This window comes from Conger conger, chromosome 2 (assembly GCF_963514075.1).
Source record: "Conger conger chromosome 2, fConCon1.1, whole genome shotgun sequence".
In the NCBI taxonomy this organism is placed as follows: Eukaryota; Metazoa; Chordata; class Actinopteri; order Anguilliformes; family Congridae; genus Conger; species Conger conger.
The window spans coordinates 21,608,745-21,624,240 of NC_083761.1; the positions used below are offsets into that span (position 1 = coordinate 21,608,745).

Here is a 15,496-nt window from a genome sequence, read left to right on the forward strand (position 1 = left end):
CCCATCACAATCAATGATCTGGGCTGGCCTTTTGGGAGCATTAAATTGAGCTTTAAACTGCTAGAAACCAATCCATCCCTGTGGCAATGTATGTCAGTTGGCTTGCAGTATGCAGATGCTCACATCAAGTGTTAGCTCTTGAATGTGAATATAAAATACAGTACGGCAAATATGCTTCATGCTGGAGAATTCTGCTTGTGATTTAAGTAGCTGCATGGGCTTAGGCTGGGAGAATTTACAAACGCACACACACACACACACACACACACACACACACACACACACACGCACGCGCACTTTCTAGGTTCAAACTGACCTAGTTAATTGTATATTCCTCATGTTGCTGGGACCTCAGGGTTTTGTGGTAAACACAGCTATGAGGGTAGAAGTTAAAAAGGCCTTTGCCCCCCCCCCCCCCCCCCCCCTTCAAGTAGCTGTGTAGTCTCAGCAGTCCCAGAAGGCACGAGACCTGAGTTCCACGTACTCATCTCCAGAGCTTCTCCACTGACTGCCACTGAATGATGAGGAATGCAAGTTTCACCTTCTCCTTTTGCTGTTGCCTTCCGCTTTAATGGTTGAATACGTGCAGTCAGCACATGTTTTGCTAAGCTCTATCCTCTCGTAAGCGTGTGTGTTTATAAAGGAGGAACTGAAATTGGCAGGGCGCCCATTGCCCCCTCTAATAATGTTCATCACCAGAACTTCATTGCTTTTTCTATTGCCCTGGCCCCTGGCTGCCCCTTCTAGTGTTGTCACCATGGTAGCACAGGAAGTCCACTGAAGATTGTGCAGAACTGATCTTTCCCTGCATTGTATCCATGGTCTGCAGCAGGGAGATCGGAGGGGGGCTTGGGGATTGATACTCAATACAAGATTTAATTGCAAGGGCGAGAGGGTGCGCTAATGAGAATTTATTCTTTACAATCCGCTCCGCTACATTTCACTGGCTACCCTTTCTAATAACCATGGTTTTTAGGCGAGGTAAATTTGGTTAACAAACCGCAACGTGTTTGTTGTCTTGAAAAAGCTTGGACTCTAAATGGACTTGCTTGACTTGCATTTCAAATTATCAAGGGAAAATTGGTTTTGGTTAGTGTTGACTTTAAGTGGGGCTGGGTTTGGGGAGAGAATATAATCAGTGTTTATGCGAAGTTGTTTTGAGGATTCTGAACTAGATGAATCTGCTTTCACATTATGTAACACAGTAACCTTTGCTTCCTCGTTTCACTGGCCTTTGGCGTGCAGATAACACACACCAAATAGGATGCTTTTCCTGTTTGAGCTTTAGGATGTTTAAACATTAATATGGCCTTACTAAACAGAACAGAACCTTGTGTTCGTCATTTGCCGTTCCACTGTGTGCTGATGCATCAAGTTCCAGGTCCACTCCAGGTCATAAAAGCCTTTGTAGGAATCACTACATTTATGGGAAAGCTTTCTGGCAAAAAAGGGAGTGATGTTATTTTTTCTGATATGCCTGAAATGTATATATTTTTCATTAACAGTGGCAAAGCTATTGCTAATATTTTAGCCAGGGAAAATGGAGTTGTGGCTTTCTGACACGTGTATATAATTCTGATATGTCCAGCAGAAAGCTTATGATGACTAAGGTCTGTTAGAAGGGAATATACCAACTTAAAAATAGGTGTGAACGTGATTTCCTTCTATGCCAGCAAGTCTTGTTTTCAATTTTATCGTGTTTCACAGTGACCTCTTCTGGAGAACAAGATGTTCTGTACATGCTAACGTTTCTGACAGATTAGTTTTAGTCTGGCAGGTGACAGGATTTCCCCCCGTTTTGTGACGGTTGGCCTCATGCTTTTCCTGCACATCCTATTGGTGCTCAGATTGCATTCCTTTTGAAAGTAATTGCATAATAGAAAGAAAAAACAACAATCTAGGACCTTCCTAAAATCACAACTTCCTCATAGCCAGAAAAATGGGCCTTCCTAAAATCACAACTTCCTCGTAGCCAGAAAAACGGGCCCCAGATGAGGGGGGGTGTGGGGTGTGGTTTTTCGACAGACATTGGCCACCAAGCGCAATGCGAATTTCAGAAATCCATTGCAACAACTCTCTTTCTATAATAACACATCTGCCTGCAACATAACAGTGTGCTCCTCTGTACTGTGAGTAAGCTGAGTTCAATATGTATCAGTTGGCATAACTGTTACTCAGTGGTTGGTGGGGCAGTAGGTGAGCCAGGACCAGCTCTTGTTACAGGGCTTTGGCGAATATCCAAAATGGTGGTTAACTAACTACACAAGTGTATCCTGTGGCCCAGAATCCCAGAAACCCAGAAGCTTCTTAGCTGGTTTCCCTCTGTGATAGAGCAGAAGTGTGACAGTCTGACCAATGAAGCGGTGCGTGAAAAGTCACCTTTAACCGTAAATACTTCTGCCGCCCCAACCCTGTCCCCCCTGACTCTTCCCGCTGCCCGAAGTCGAGAGCGAGTACCTCTCCTTTTGTCTGTTTCTCCGTCTCTCTCTCGCTCTGTGCCGCAGTGTCAGGGCGGATGACACCTGCCACGGCCTCGCCTCAGGCTCGTGACCCCATTCCATCCCTTCCGCGCCGCCCCAAAAATAAGTCCGCCTCGCTGCACAAAGCCCTCCCCCACCACCCCGCCACATTGGCAGGAGAAAGGCCGAAGGCCGACCCCGCGACCCCTCAGCCGAGCGGCTCCTGAACGAGAGCCACAGAGCGGCGAGACTTCGATTTTTCACACGCGCTTCTCCCTCTCCTTCACTGCGACGGAACGTTCAGGCTGCGTTCGCGAGGGTATCAAAGGTTGGAGCGTACAGTTAATCGCTGGTATAATGCATGCGAATGCATCGTTAATTTCGCTTCACTTGGCGTGAGATTTTCCGTGAATGTTTACTGGTCTTTTTTTTTTTTTCTTCTCCAGTCATTCACTTTTCTCCCATGCGAAGACCACAGACTGTTTTCCCAGAACGCTTGGTGTAACTTCTGTTTCACGGCATTTTCGAACTTTATCGAACAACATTTATAGAAAAAGCACCCTTTACATTTCTTTTGAAGGGGACTTGCATTCTGCCACCCAACCTAACCTGTGTATCCGTTTGTCCGTCTGTTTCGCAGGATATCAACGCCCATGCCTGTGTCACGGGTAAGCCCATCAGTCAGGGAGGAATCCACGGCAGGATCTCCGCCACCGGTCGTGGAGTTTTCCACGGCATCGAGAACTTCATCAACGAAGCGTCTTACATGAGCCTGCTGGGTCTGACCCCTGGGTTTGCAGACAAGACCTTCATCATTCAGGTATGAACACAGCAGGCACTGGGCCTGGAGCCTGTAGCGTAGCGGTTAAGGCACATGACTGCGACCCGCAAGGTTGGTGGTTCAATCCCCGGTGTAGCCACAATGAGATCCGCACAGCTGGATTGCCCCCTGCTTAGTCTAATCAACTGTAAGTCGCTTTGAATAAAGGCGTCAGATAAATAACATGTAATGTATTGAGACGTGGTGTCTTCATCGGTTGGGAGTGCAACCCAGAGGCACCCTGGTATGGAGTTTTGGCTGAACCTGATTTGTTTCGATCCTGTTGCAATTATGGTCTGGAAAGAATCCTCAAGTTTTCCTTCAAGGATTCTTGCTTCCAAGCTGAAGTAGTCGTACTGTAGGTTTACCAAGTTCAAAGTTTTACAGATCATCCTGCAGCAAACGTATGATGCCACAAACAATTCGGTAGAGCCCTTAGGGTCAAAGCCGCATCTTTTGGCTGAGCAAATCTCCCTCGGGTTGCAGCAGGTGTGCTGCTGTACTGAAGCTCCCCCTAGGAAAAACTGTTTTTCCTTTTGTATTCTAATGATATTCTTGTTCTATTCTATTCCATTTGTATTCATTACATTACATTAATGGCATTTGGCAGACGCTCTCAGAGTGACATACAGTTGATTAGACTAAGCAGGAGACAATCCTCCCCTGGAGCAATGCAGGGTTAAGGGCCTTGCTCAAGGGCCCAATGGCTATGCGGATCTTATTGTGGCTACACCACGGTTAGAACCACCGACCTTGCATGTCCCAGTCATTCACCTTAACCACTACACTACAGGCTGCCCTGTTGTCATTCCCATTCTCACTCCTATTCCGATTAACATTCCCATCGACCGTCCTCTGTACTGGCACTGTAACTGGCTCCGGCAACAGAAGCCCCGTGACTGAAACACTTTGGGGCCCCAGTTAAATCTGGCATCCCTGGCAGCGTTAATGGACAGGGGGCAGTTTGGAAACCCCTCCAGTCAGAGGGCAGAGGAACTCGCCCCATTCGGTTGCCTGGCACCCGGGGGTGGTCGTGTGCTGCACCAGCTGTTCCGGGTCACGAGCCCCAGCGAGGAGGCCCCTCCTGAAACTCCTTCTAAGATTGTTCCGGAGGTGGATTTGCGCGACTCAGGACGTATGAAGCGTGCCGATGATGTCACTGGTGGGATTAGAGTCCTGCTTGTTTGAACCTGTCTGAGTTAATGACGTAAATCTTTAATCGCTCAGCAGATTTCTGGTGTAATTCTTTAATCTCGGGGCAGAAGTTACTGTGGGCACTCACGTCCTCTGTAGGGCTGTTGTTGTTTTTCTTTATTTATTAGCAAAATGGATGCAGCAAAAATTTTTACACTGTGCAAAATGGTTTTATTTACTAAATTGTCATTTTATAAGATGGAGATTTCTGATTTGCTGCAGTTGGGACAGAATGGAAAATGAAATGTTGGGGTTTTCTTTATGAACAAACTGAACATTTGCGTCACTGTAAATACTGCCGTCAAAGCAGTTTGATCCTGTTTAAACAAGAATCTTCACTGGGGCAGCGATGACGTCATCTGAAGGTGAAAGGTCCAGACAGCAGAGGTCCTCAGGGAAATCAGTCACCGGTCTCCTGTGTAATGACGCCAGGCTTTCATATGTAATGAAAAACCGATGAAAGGGGAAGAAATGTCTTCTGAGAATTGAAGTTACCGTGTCTGTCCACAAGTTGGCAGTAGGGTTTTTTTTGTGTGTGTATGCACCAAAGAAAGAAACATCCTGCAGTTTTTTGTCTGCTTAATTATTTATTTTATTTTTCCTTTCCTATGATACAATTTGTAGCTCACATACATGCTTGGTAGTGTATATTTCTACATGAAAACATGTTGGAAGCTTCTGAAAATCTGTAAGGTAGCAAAAATAAAAATAAATATAAATATGAACAAAAATAAATGAAATGTGACAAATTTAACTGAAATTAACTGTCACTTACCCAGTAAAGCTATGCTTTTCAAACCAAAAAGAGCAGTCATAGGTAATTGAACAATTGGTTTCCCTAAAACCTTTGTTCAGGGAAGCCGGTCTTGCAGCCGGTAGGTAGTATGTTAAATTCTCAGTATCCCTGTAGAGCTGTCCGATGCTTAACTTGCCTTCACCCTGGCTTGTTTTTCTGCCACTGCAGGGTTTCGGTAATGTGGGCCTGCACTCCATGCGTTACCTGCACCGCTACGGTGCCAAGTGCGTGGGCATCGGAGAGGTGGACGGAAACATCTGGAACCCCAACGGTATTGACCCCAAAGAGTTGGAGGACTACAAACTGGTGAGCTCCCCTGTCTCCCCTCTCCTGACTTTTGCTCTCTATCCTCCTTTTCTCAGTTTTATAAAAGCTCTTAAGCGAAAACCCTGGATCGAGCCCTGTTTGTTTAGTAGCTCTTATTTCGATTGGGTTTGGGTAACATTATTTGTGAGCTAGCGTACCATTGATAATACTGATTGACTTGAAAATTCTCGGCTGACGCTGCCGGGCACAAACTAATAATGCCACGCTAACCAGTGACCAGTTGATGGAAGTTGATTGTTCTCTTACATGAAGTTAATTTGCTAAAAATACAATTAAATACTGTTCAACCCCGCAGCAACACGGCACGATCGTCGGCTTCCCCAACGCCACGCCGTACGAGGGCAACATCCTGGAGGCCGACTGCAATATTCTGATACCGGCGGCCAGCGAGAAGCAGCTGACCAGGAAGAACGCACACAACATCAAGGCCAAGGTGAGAGGTCCCCCCACACTCACCAGTTTAGCCACACATTCTTTACTGGCTCAATGTTCCTAATCTTGTCTGCAAGGAACATTAGCTCAGGAGGTAAGAGCAGTTGTCTGGCAGTCGGAGGGTTGCCGGTTCGATCCCGCCCTGGGTTTGTCGAAGTGTCCCTGAGCAACCTAACCTAACCTAACCCCCAATTGTTCCTGACAAGTTGGTTGCTGCCTTGTATGGCAGCCAATTGCCGTTGGTTTGTGAGTGTGTCTGTGAATGGGTGAATGAGAAGCATCAATTGTACAGCGCTTGGGATAAAAGTGCTATGTGAATGCGGAAATGTACCATTTGCATTTACCATTTCGGTGTTCTCTCTGACCGCTTTCCTGGCTCCCCTCCACTCGAGCTAGCAAATCGGAATGCTTCTAGGTTCAAAACAGCACATGGAAACAGATCTGAATCGCTGTGGAGTAGATAGACTATCGCTATTTTAGAGCTGCAGTTCTCTTCTGTTCAGTTGCATGTACTACAGTGAGCTTCATGAAATGTGCAATGCAAATGTTAATGATTCTCAGTGTAACTTGTTAGCGCACCGCTACATGGTGCTGAATTTGATTGCGGACATTGCTAAGAGGCATGACTGGGACCATACAGCTCCTGTGTCATCCAGTTTCACACTGAAAAAAACAGTGTTACCTATTGTACCTTTAAATACTTGTTAAGATTTCTGTGTTATGACATTGCTACAAGACAATGCTACATTGTTAATTCCTTCCGCATACTGACATGTTGACTCACCCTCTGCCTGTGTTTATAGTCCTGAAATTCGGATTTGAAAATATGCAGTTGACAGCCCGATACTCCATTGGTTGAAAATTGGTTCTAATTGTCACAGCCAATGGAGTTTCAACGTCAGCGCATTCACAGAGAAGCGGTGGGATAAACAGTGTTGTGGTTTGAGCGTGTTTGTTGCTGCAGTTCCTCTCTTGACTGTTAGAAGTCCGAACTTACCTATGGTACCTTTAAGTCCTATATTTAGACTTAAAATCTTATTTTCCATTTATTTCTCATATATTTACTGAGTCTTAGCCTACATTACATACTATATCTAAACATGATTAGTCATGAGTCATGGAACATGACAAACTCACTTTTTGACATTTACTATACCTTATTTGGTTATACACCAGGCTAAATACCCAGTCGAAATTAGTTTCTAAGAATACCATATATAATAAAACACCTTGGGCCTACAGTGAACTCCAAGTCTTTGTGGAATGTAGTCCAGTGATGATGTAAGCCCACCCTCCCTTTGCCGTGTGTCATTTGCAGATTATTGCTGAAGGCGCTAACGGACCCACCACACCTGATGCTGACAAGATCTTCCTGGAGAATAACGTCATGGTTATCCCGGTAAGGCCCAACAATACCAAGGAACCAAATTTCAAGTTTCCCCTTTATCAGGCAGTACAGAAAGGACACCAACGGCTTTCCTTCCCAGTTTGCAATCGTGTACCAGGCAGCACTAGGTTGTGGACCGTGAGCTCCTCCAACTCTCTTGCTGTGTTGCGTTTACACCCTGAATGATAGGTAGTACCGATTTCAGAAGAGGCGTACATTTCACCACTGATGTTCGGTAGCCTGGGAAAGAAAGTTTAGAGCAGGGGTCTGTGACCCTGCTCCTGGAGAGCCACAAGCTCTGCTGTTTTTTTGTTTTCACCTTAAAATCAGCTCAATTCAGACCAAATGAAGCAGGTAATGAGAGTTAACTGTTATGTAATTGGTATATATAATTGGTTAATTAAGTGCAGAGTATCAACAAGTACCAGCGGAGACTGTGGCTGTCCTGGACCAGTGTTGCAGACCCCTGTTTTAGAGGAAGTGATGGAACTGTAAAAAACAGTTGAATCCAAAACAATTAACAAGGTATTTGACCCAGGCTTTCTTGCAAGCGAGAACTCTTCGGCGGTTAACGGAAACCAGTGTGGCCGTCCGCTCTGCCCCGTGTTACCGAGGCAATAAATGACCGTCTGGTTACGTGACCATTCTCTTTGGGGCACGATCGTCTGTGTGAGCAGCTCCCGTCTCTTTGCACCAAACTACAGACTAGCATTTCTGTTCATAGCATTGTTAGGATTCTCCAGCTGCCGGTATTGAGCGCTCTATGACCAAAGCCTTTGTTTTTGTTTTGCTCTCTTTGTCCTCCCACGCAGTGTGTTAGACTGCATTTCTGTGTAAATATTGACTCACTGCAAGCAGAGCCGCGTTGGCCCATTCTTTCAAAATCGATATTTTTCAAAGGATTTGTCTTATTTTGTTAAGGGCCCTGAGGCGTACGTGTTGGTGGGTCAGAATTAAAAAGAAAAATGTGTTTTTAATGATAATTTTTCCACTTAATTGGCAGGCAATCCAATACTAATCCGAGAACCCCTTCGTGATCGCGTGGTTGAGTAGTCATGTTCTTCCTTAGCATACACCACTGTCTGAAATGGGTCACGGCATCTTATGGTGTTCTATGGTTGGCTGAATGAACTGTTTATCAAAGCAAATGTTCAACTGTATGAATAAAAATGTTTACTATGGTTAATAGTTTGGGGATATTCTGATTTTAACAAAGCTTATTTGTCATATGATCGGAAGTAAATTGGTGGTTTAGAGCAGTGGTGCCCAACTGTTTTTTTGGAGCCCCCTTCTATTACATCTGAAAAAAAGCTAGTGTAGCTGTGTAGCTCGATTTGGTCCTTCGAATTGTTCTGCCTGTTGCCATTTAACACAGACTGGTGGCTAGCTGGTAACAACCAGTTCATACTAAAGAATTCAGTGATTATTTAGCACAAGTAGCGCAATAGTGTTGGCTAAAAATTGCATTTTGGTTTAACACGATTGCAGCGTTCAGGGTTGGAATTGACCCCCCTCCAAGGGGGTTCCTGACTCCAGGTTGGGGGAACCCATGGTTTAGAGCAGTGGTCACCAACCCTGTTCCTGGAGATCTACCATCTTCTAGGTTTTCACTCCAACCCTAATTCACTCCTCATTTAACAGCTAGAGATCTCACTGAGCTGTTAGTAAGGGTTGATGTGAAAACGTTCAGGACGGTAGATCGCCGGGAGCAGGGTTGGTGACCCCTGGCGACCCTCCTCACCCCTGGTTTGCTCCATTTCCGTTGACCACAAAATTGAACGTTGAACCTTGTCGCCTCGCAGGACATGTACCTGAACGCCGGTGGCGTGACCGTGTCTTACTTCGAGTGGCTGAAGAACCTGAACCACGTCAGCTACGGCCGGCTGACCTTCAAGTACGAGAGGGATTCCAACTACCACCTGCTGAGTGAGTACTATTTCAGTAAAATGGCGTAGAGATACACACATCCTCCTGGGTTTCTCTCGGTAGGTGTTGTCATATACCTGGGATTGACATCGGAAATCAGGTGATCTAGACCAGGTGACCGATCAGATTAGAGCGATGAGCCTATGTATATGGGTGGGGAAACGGTTTGCCTATACGTAGATCCACTATGGGTCGAAACGTTGTTTGACACTCATAAATAATTATTTAGAATTTGTGTGTGCAGGCTGTACTTTAAGTATAAGTATAATTTACCACCACTACCCACTGTCATGTCAACGGTCATGGTTCACATTACAGCAACTTCCACCTGCCTTGTTCAGCAATGCGTTACAGTTGCAGCAACTATCCACTAGGTGGAGCCCTATACCCGATGTAAACAGCTGAACCACTCTGGTTGGTTTTTCATTATAGACACAGCTTTTCCCAAATGAAACGTAAATGCCAATGGTTAGACCCTGAGTACTCTTCCTCTGTTTGATTATGATCCTTAAATGCTATTTTAAACTTTTTATTTCTTCCGGTTCTAGCCCTTGGAATGACCCTTTACATGGTGAAAAGGAAATGGAAAAATGGATTGTTAAATTCTAAAACCGCTGACGCTGCACAAATGCACTGCATCCAAATCACAGATCACAAATAACTATTTATTTTTTTATAAAATGATTGGATTGCTAGAATATACTGTACCAGTCAAAAGTCTGCACACACCCTGCCCTTTTCTGCCTTTTCTGATTGATGGCAAACAGAATACACAATTCACATGTGGTCAAAGTGCAGATTCTTAGCTTTTATTAAAGCCTATTTTTTATATATTGGTTTCCCCATGTAGTAATTGCAGCACATTTTATATAAAGCTCTGATTTCAATATTTGAGACAAATTAACATAATGTCAAATAAAAAATGACTGGCTAAATTATGTGACCTATCAACAGAATATATTAGGTTGCTGTAGGTCCCAATACACCAGAGAAGCTTAATAAAGCATAGAAAAGTATTTGAATCAATTATGCATTTGACCCAGGTCTGTTCCCAAAACAGGTGTATATGTTGTCCGCTAAAATGCATGTCTGCTACAAAACCATGAATATGTGGATGCTATGGGCAGTGAGCAAAACCACCTTTGAAATGTGGGAACTCCCAAGTTTGCATCACAGAAACTACCACAGAAATGTGGGCTCCATTAATTCAGCAAATGGTATCCCAGAATGGTTACAAATCATTTTTGGCCATTTTATTCTGAGCATTGCCCCTGAAACGGACACAACTCTGCGTACTTGTTGTTCTAATGAGGGCTGTGTGAAGGTGCACTCTAAAATAACGCTTCGCTCTTCTGCCTGCCTTACAGTGTCCGTACAGGAGAGTCTGGAGAGGAAGTTTGGGAAACAGGGCGGGCCCATTCCAGTTGTCCCCACTGCTGACTTCCAGGCCAGAGTTGCCGTGAGTCACCTCTTCGGCTTCCCTCCTCATCCATTTCAAGCCTCCCTTCCTCTGTAACCTCTCTATCCGATCTGTCATAGCAGATTATTACTCCTTTACTCAAACCGGCGGTCTCATTGAGATCAAGGTCTGTTTTTTGAGGGAGACCCGTTACAACAAAAAAAGATATTAAAAAAAAACAAAAAAACCAGCAGACAGATCCATCTCAAACGCGTATTACCAGTAACGTCAAGCACAGACTGAAAAAGTCGAAGGGAAGGGTTTTACGAATTTAATGTTTGTGTGAGTGTGTGTGTGTGCATGTTGGTGGATGTAGTGTATGCAAGAAGTGTGTGTCAAGGAATAATTTGGTTCAGAATAATTCAGGCCTACACAGACCTCAATCATGGTCCAGCTTTATTTCTTGATCATGGAGAGAAGCACCAGCATTTGTAGTCCTCTGAAACTGAAGTTTTCACCCATCTTTATACCTAGGCAGACACAGATAAGTAGAAGAATAAACACATTCAGGACTCCTGCCGTATATTATTCTACTGGGAAGGGAGCACTCTTCCAAACCGAAAAGGAGTCGCTGAGAGCAATACACCATTAGTGTTTAGCCGAGGATATAGGAACCTCCAGTTCACCTCATTTAGCAAATTCCTCTTTAAAAAAAAAAAAAAAAAAAAAAAGTTTTACATATTTAATTCTGTCTAATTCATACGTGCTTGTATGACCCCCCTCAATCATCTGAAATAGTGCAAGTTGCTCTACCTTGTTTAGAACTGCCTTTGCTGTGCTGTGTGACAGGCGTGTGATTTTCTCCGAGAAGAACATGACACGGCACGATAGAATGCCACCGCGCTGCTCCCAAACAGTAACCGGCTAGCATGTTCTACAAAACCTGTTTTTTTTTATTGTTTTGGTAAAAGTATGAAGGTACTTTGAAAGTATCTTACCCTACCTGTTAAGCCTACTTCGCCCTTTGTCACCCGACACCATTGACGAGCAACGTGCGACAAAGAATGGCGTGTCATTTGTCATTTATGCTTCAGTGTTCATGTTCTAGTTGAGTAGGTGCGTGAAGTGCTGGCTGAAAACAGGCATTTCAATTTTCATTTTCAGGCTATTTTAGGATGTCGGCCAACTGGTTCATTGACTTAATTACATCATACATATGACACTTTCCTTTTTATTCTGATTTCCTCCATCTCCTTTATGTTCACCACCACCAGTCAAAACTAAAAACACATTTTTTGCATTCCTTCTGGCTGTCCAATCACACCATGAGCTAAAATATGACACACGACAGCAGTCGTACAGCAATGCTCACAGACCTGAGTGAAACTTGAAGAATTTGGTTTTTAGTGCTACTTGTACGCAGTTTAATGTGTCCCAAATGAAATGTCTTTGTCATTATAGGCTTATATAGTTCTTTACTTGCGCCTCAGTGCTAAACCCTCATTTAGCCACAATGTAACCTTTGTCTTGGTCTAATTTAGCCTGTTTTTGCCTCAGTTTAGAATTGTTTAGCCCAATTCAGCCTTTTGATAATTCTTAACACTGACCCAGGGCTGGATCAGTGTTTTTAAATCATTTGGTCTTCGTCACATCCCAAATGTAAGTGTAAATTTAAACGTCTCATTTGTGTTCAGACGAGGTGCTTCTATGAGGGATCGCCTCCCCACAGATGGCGTTGGCACGTTGACAGTAGGCGCATAGTATACACACGCTGTAGTAAACTCTCACTCGCTCTCATTCCTTATCTTCCTCTCACACAGGGAGCCTCAGAGAAGGACATTGTGCACTCTGGCCTTGCCTACACCATGGAGAGATCTGCTAGGGTAAGTGTAAGGGGCCCAACCAAACGTTCCTAAAACAAAAGAAAGTCTAATGTTTCACTTGCTACATGTTTACCGCACTCCTTGAAAAAAGATTGGTAACTGAAATTTAGGAGAAGAAATGTTCATATACATACATTATTATGCATTTTGGCAGGCGCTCTTATAGTTCCAAGAGGTGCTTTGTCCAGTGATTTAGTTTATGACGGCGAGATTGTGATCCTGAAGAAGGATTGCACACCCTTAGTTACGCAATGAGCAATATAGCACGAGAGGCCATGCTATATTGTGGATATAGTCACAGCTAAAGGGAATTGTTGGACATGCCAACAACATTAACATTATAGCAATATTCATTACATGCGATCATTTATTAATAAAAATACAATAACATTATTCCGCCTAGCAATATACATTACATAGCTCTATAGCAACAATACTGAATGGTTCCCAAGCAACGCAGTCACACAGCGGTAAAATGTACATGTTGGCGAGCATTCACTTTCCGTCATGCCTAACAACGGCCTTTAGTCATTCATTCATTCATTCATTCATTCATTCATTCATTCATTCATTCATTCATTCATTCATTCATTCATTCATTCATTCATTAATTCATTCATTATCCTAACCCGCTTATCCTGAACAGGTTTCGCAGGGGGGCTGGAGCCTATCCCAGCATACATTGGGCGAAAGGCAGGAATACACCCTGAACAGGTCGCCTGTCCATCGCAGGCCTTTAGTCATGACGACACTTTATTAGGAACATTTTTACTTTATTACACCTACTTATTCACGCAAATATCTAATCAGCCAATTGTGTGGCTTATAATTAAGCAAAATAATTTAGATTTGTTTTGGATGGTAACTTGACCTTAACATCGGCACCAATGTTATTTATGTAGGCATACACATTTTTTACAATATTGCCAAATTCTGGGAATCCAGTCGAGTCGGTGAAGGAGGTTTGAGCCTAACCATATAGCCCCCACCTGCTTTATGCCTACCAGTCATTTTGGGCCAGAATCATCACGCATAAACGCCCGTTACAATTTCATAATTTGCTTCTTTTACTTTTGCTTCTTGTTTTCATAGCAAATCATGCGCACGGCTCAGAAGTACAACCTGGGATTGGACCTGAGGACGGCAGCGTACGTCAACGCCATTGAGAAGGTCTTCAAGGTGTACAACGAGGCCGGCCTCACCTTCACCTAAACGAGCTGCCCCCTTTCCCGACCGCGTCTTCCCGACCCCTCCCCACCCGAAATAAAAACCCACCTCCCTCCGTCCAAGCTCCCAGCAGCCCAATCCTGCCTGACATATCAAGCGTTTACATGTGAAAGCACGCGCTGTCTGTACCTCGTCATAAAGAGTAGCCCGTCAGAGACCACCCACCGCACCCATCCCCCTCCCCCTGTTTGTTTGTGTACCAGTGTGTGACAATCCGTCCTCCCGCGCCTGACACTGCAGGGCTGCGGCCTCCATCTTAAAATCGGCAGCATTTCCGAGCTCGTCCAGCGCCTCCCCGCGGTGCCCGATCGTCGTCGGACCTGCCCCCCCCCCCCCCCCCCCGTGGTCTGCATGGCTTTGCCGGCTCCACCCTAGCAGCTCCGCCTTCCCCTGTCCGAGTGGCTCCAGCCAGTCTTAGCGCACGCCAGCCACGGCTTCTGAACATCGTCGTCCTCGTTTTATGGTTATCGCCGTTTTTGTTTCCTTCGTCTTCTTTACGTCCGGCAAAAATCTTCACAACCAAAAGAGATTTTCAAACAAAATGGCACCCAATGAACACCGACTCCAAAATGGCGGCCGCCCCGTTCTCCATTTTCGGTGCGTTTTGTCAGCCTGTGGGAGAGGCCATGAATCTTGAAGGACAGTGCTAAAGATGCCTTAGTCATGGAGGTTGAGGGTTCTGTTTTTGTTTATCTGAAATATTTTCACTTACTTTGGTAGCTTCCTCTTGAAAAACATTTTTATTTACCCTTGACGCACATCACCTATTGGCTCCAAGTAAATTTCCAGTGAGGGCGAATTGATTATGTCATTAAGCTTTACAGGCAGCTATGAACAGCCAAGCCTTCTTCGTTGCTAAGTTTCATCTAGATGTTACGGGGAAAGGTATATTGAGCTGAGATGCATTTGGGAACAACAGTTCTAGATCTTTTATTTGGCTATGTGAGCCTTGATTTGGAAGCTGCTTTGGGGAAATTTGTATTGCCTTTTTTGTTGACTACAATTAAAACTACAATGAGAACCCAGACTGGTGTGTTTCTTTATACAGTAGATCTTGTTGCAAATTAATCTAAGGAATAAAAATCTATGCTAACAGCAACAATCACATGCCCAAAACATACTCCACCAACACACGTATTGAAAGAATTTAATTTAATATTGATTTTAATTTTTTTAATTACACAATTACACAAATTACACAATTTTAATTACACAAATTTCAGATCATCCAGAGTGGCATTACTTGTTGCCATGTAGCTGCTTTCGAGTCCAAACATTCAAGTGTGTGAGAGGATCTGGTGGGTGATACCCTGCCAGTCTTTATCCAGGAGAAGGGAGTGATCAGTTAAAAGAAACTGCCAACAGCTCCTTTTACAAGTTCACCGACACCTGAAAGGATACCATGGGTTAGTAAGAGAAATGTATTCTTTCCACCATTGGTTTGGCGCCATTTTAAAGCCTTTTTTTGTATCCATTCACTATGAAAACATAGTAAATTACAATACAGAAAAAATAACACAGGGAAACAATTGTGCTGGTCTTTAATTAGTCTTAATCATTACATTATTGGGATTTGGCAGACACTCTTATCTAGAGAAACATACAGTTGATTAGACTAAGCAGGAGACAATCTTCCCCTGTAGCAA

The 15,496-nt window shown here is 44.1% G+C and overlaps 1 protein-coding gene across 1 annotated transcript in view; it reads left to right on the forward strand.

Annotated features, from left to right (window-relative positions):
- Nucleotides 1-14,871, forward strand: part of glud1b (glutamate dehydrogenase 1b) — a 28,284-nt gene extending 13,413 nt beyond the window's left edge. The window contains exons 6-13 of the mRNA XM_061231105.1: nt 3,100-3,279; nt 5,438-5,575; nt 5,892-6,029; nt 7,347-7,427; nt 9,218-9,341; nt 10,709-10,800; nt 12,561-12,623; nt 13,716-14,871. Of these exons, the coding sequence (XP_061087089.1) occupies nt 3,100-3,279; nt 5,438-5,575; nt 5,892-6,029; nt 7,347-7,427; nt 9,218-9,341; nt 10,709-10,800; nt 12,561-12,623; nt 13,716-13,835 (936 nt within the window). The 3' untranslated portion in view covers nt 13,836-14,871. The remainder of the gene's footprint in view (nt 1-3,099; nt 3,280-5,437; nt 5,576-5,891; nt 6,030-7,346; nt 7,428-9,217; nt 9,342-10,708; nt 10,801-12,560; nt 12,624-13,715) is intronic.
- The last annotated feature ends 625 nt before the right edge of the window (nt 14,872-15,496 follow it).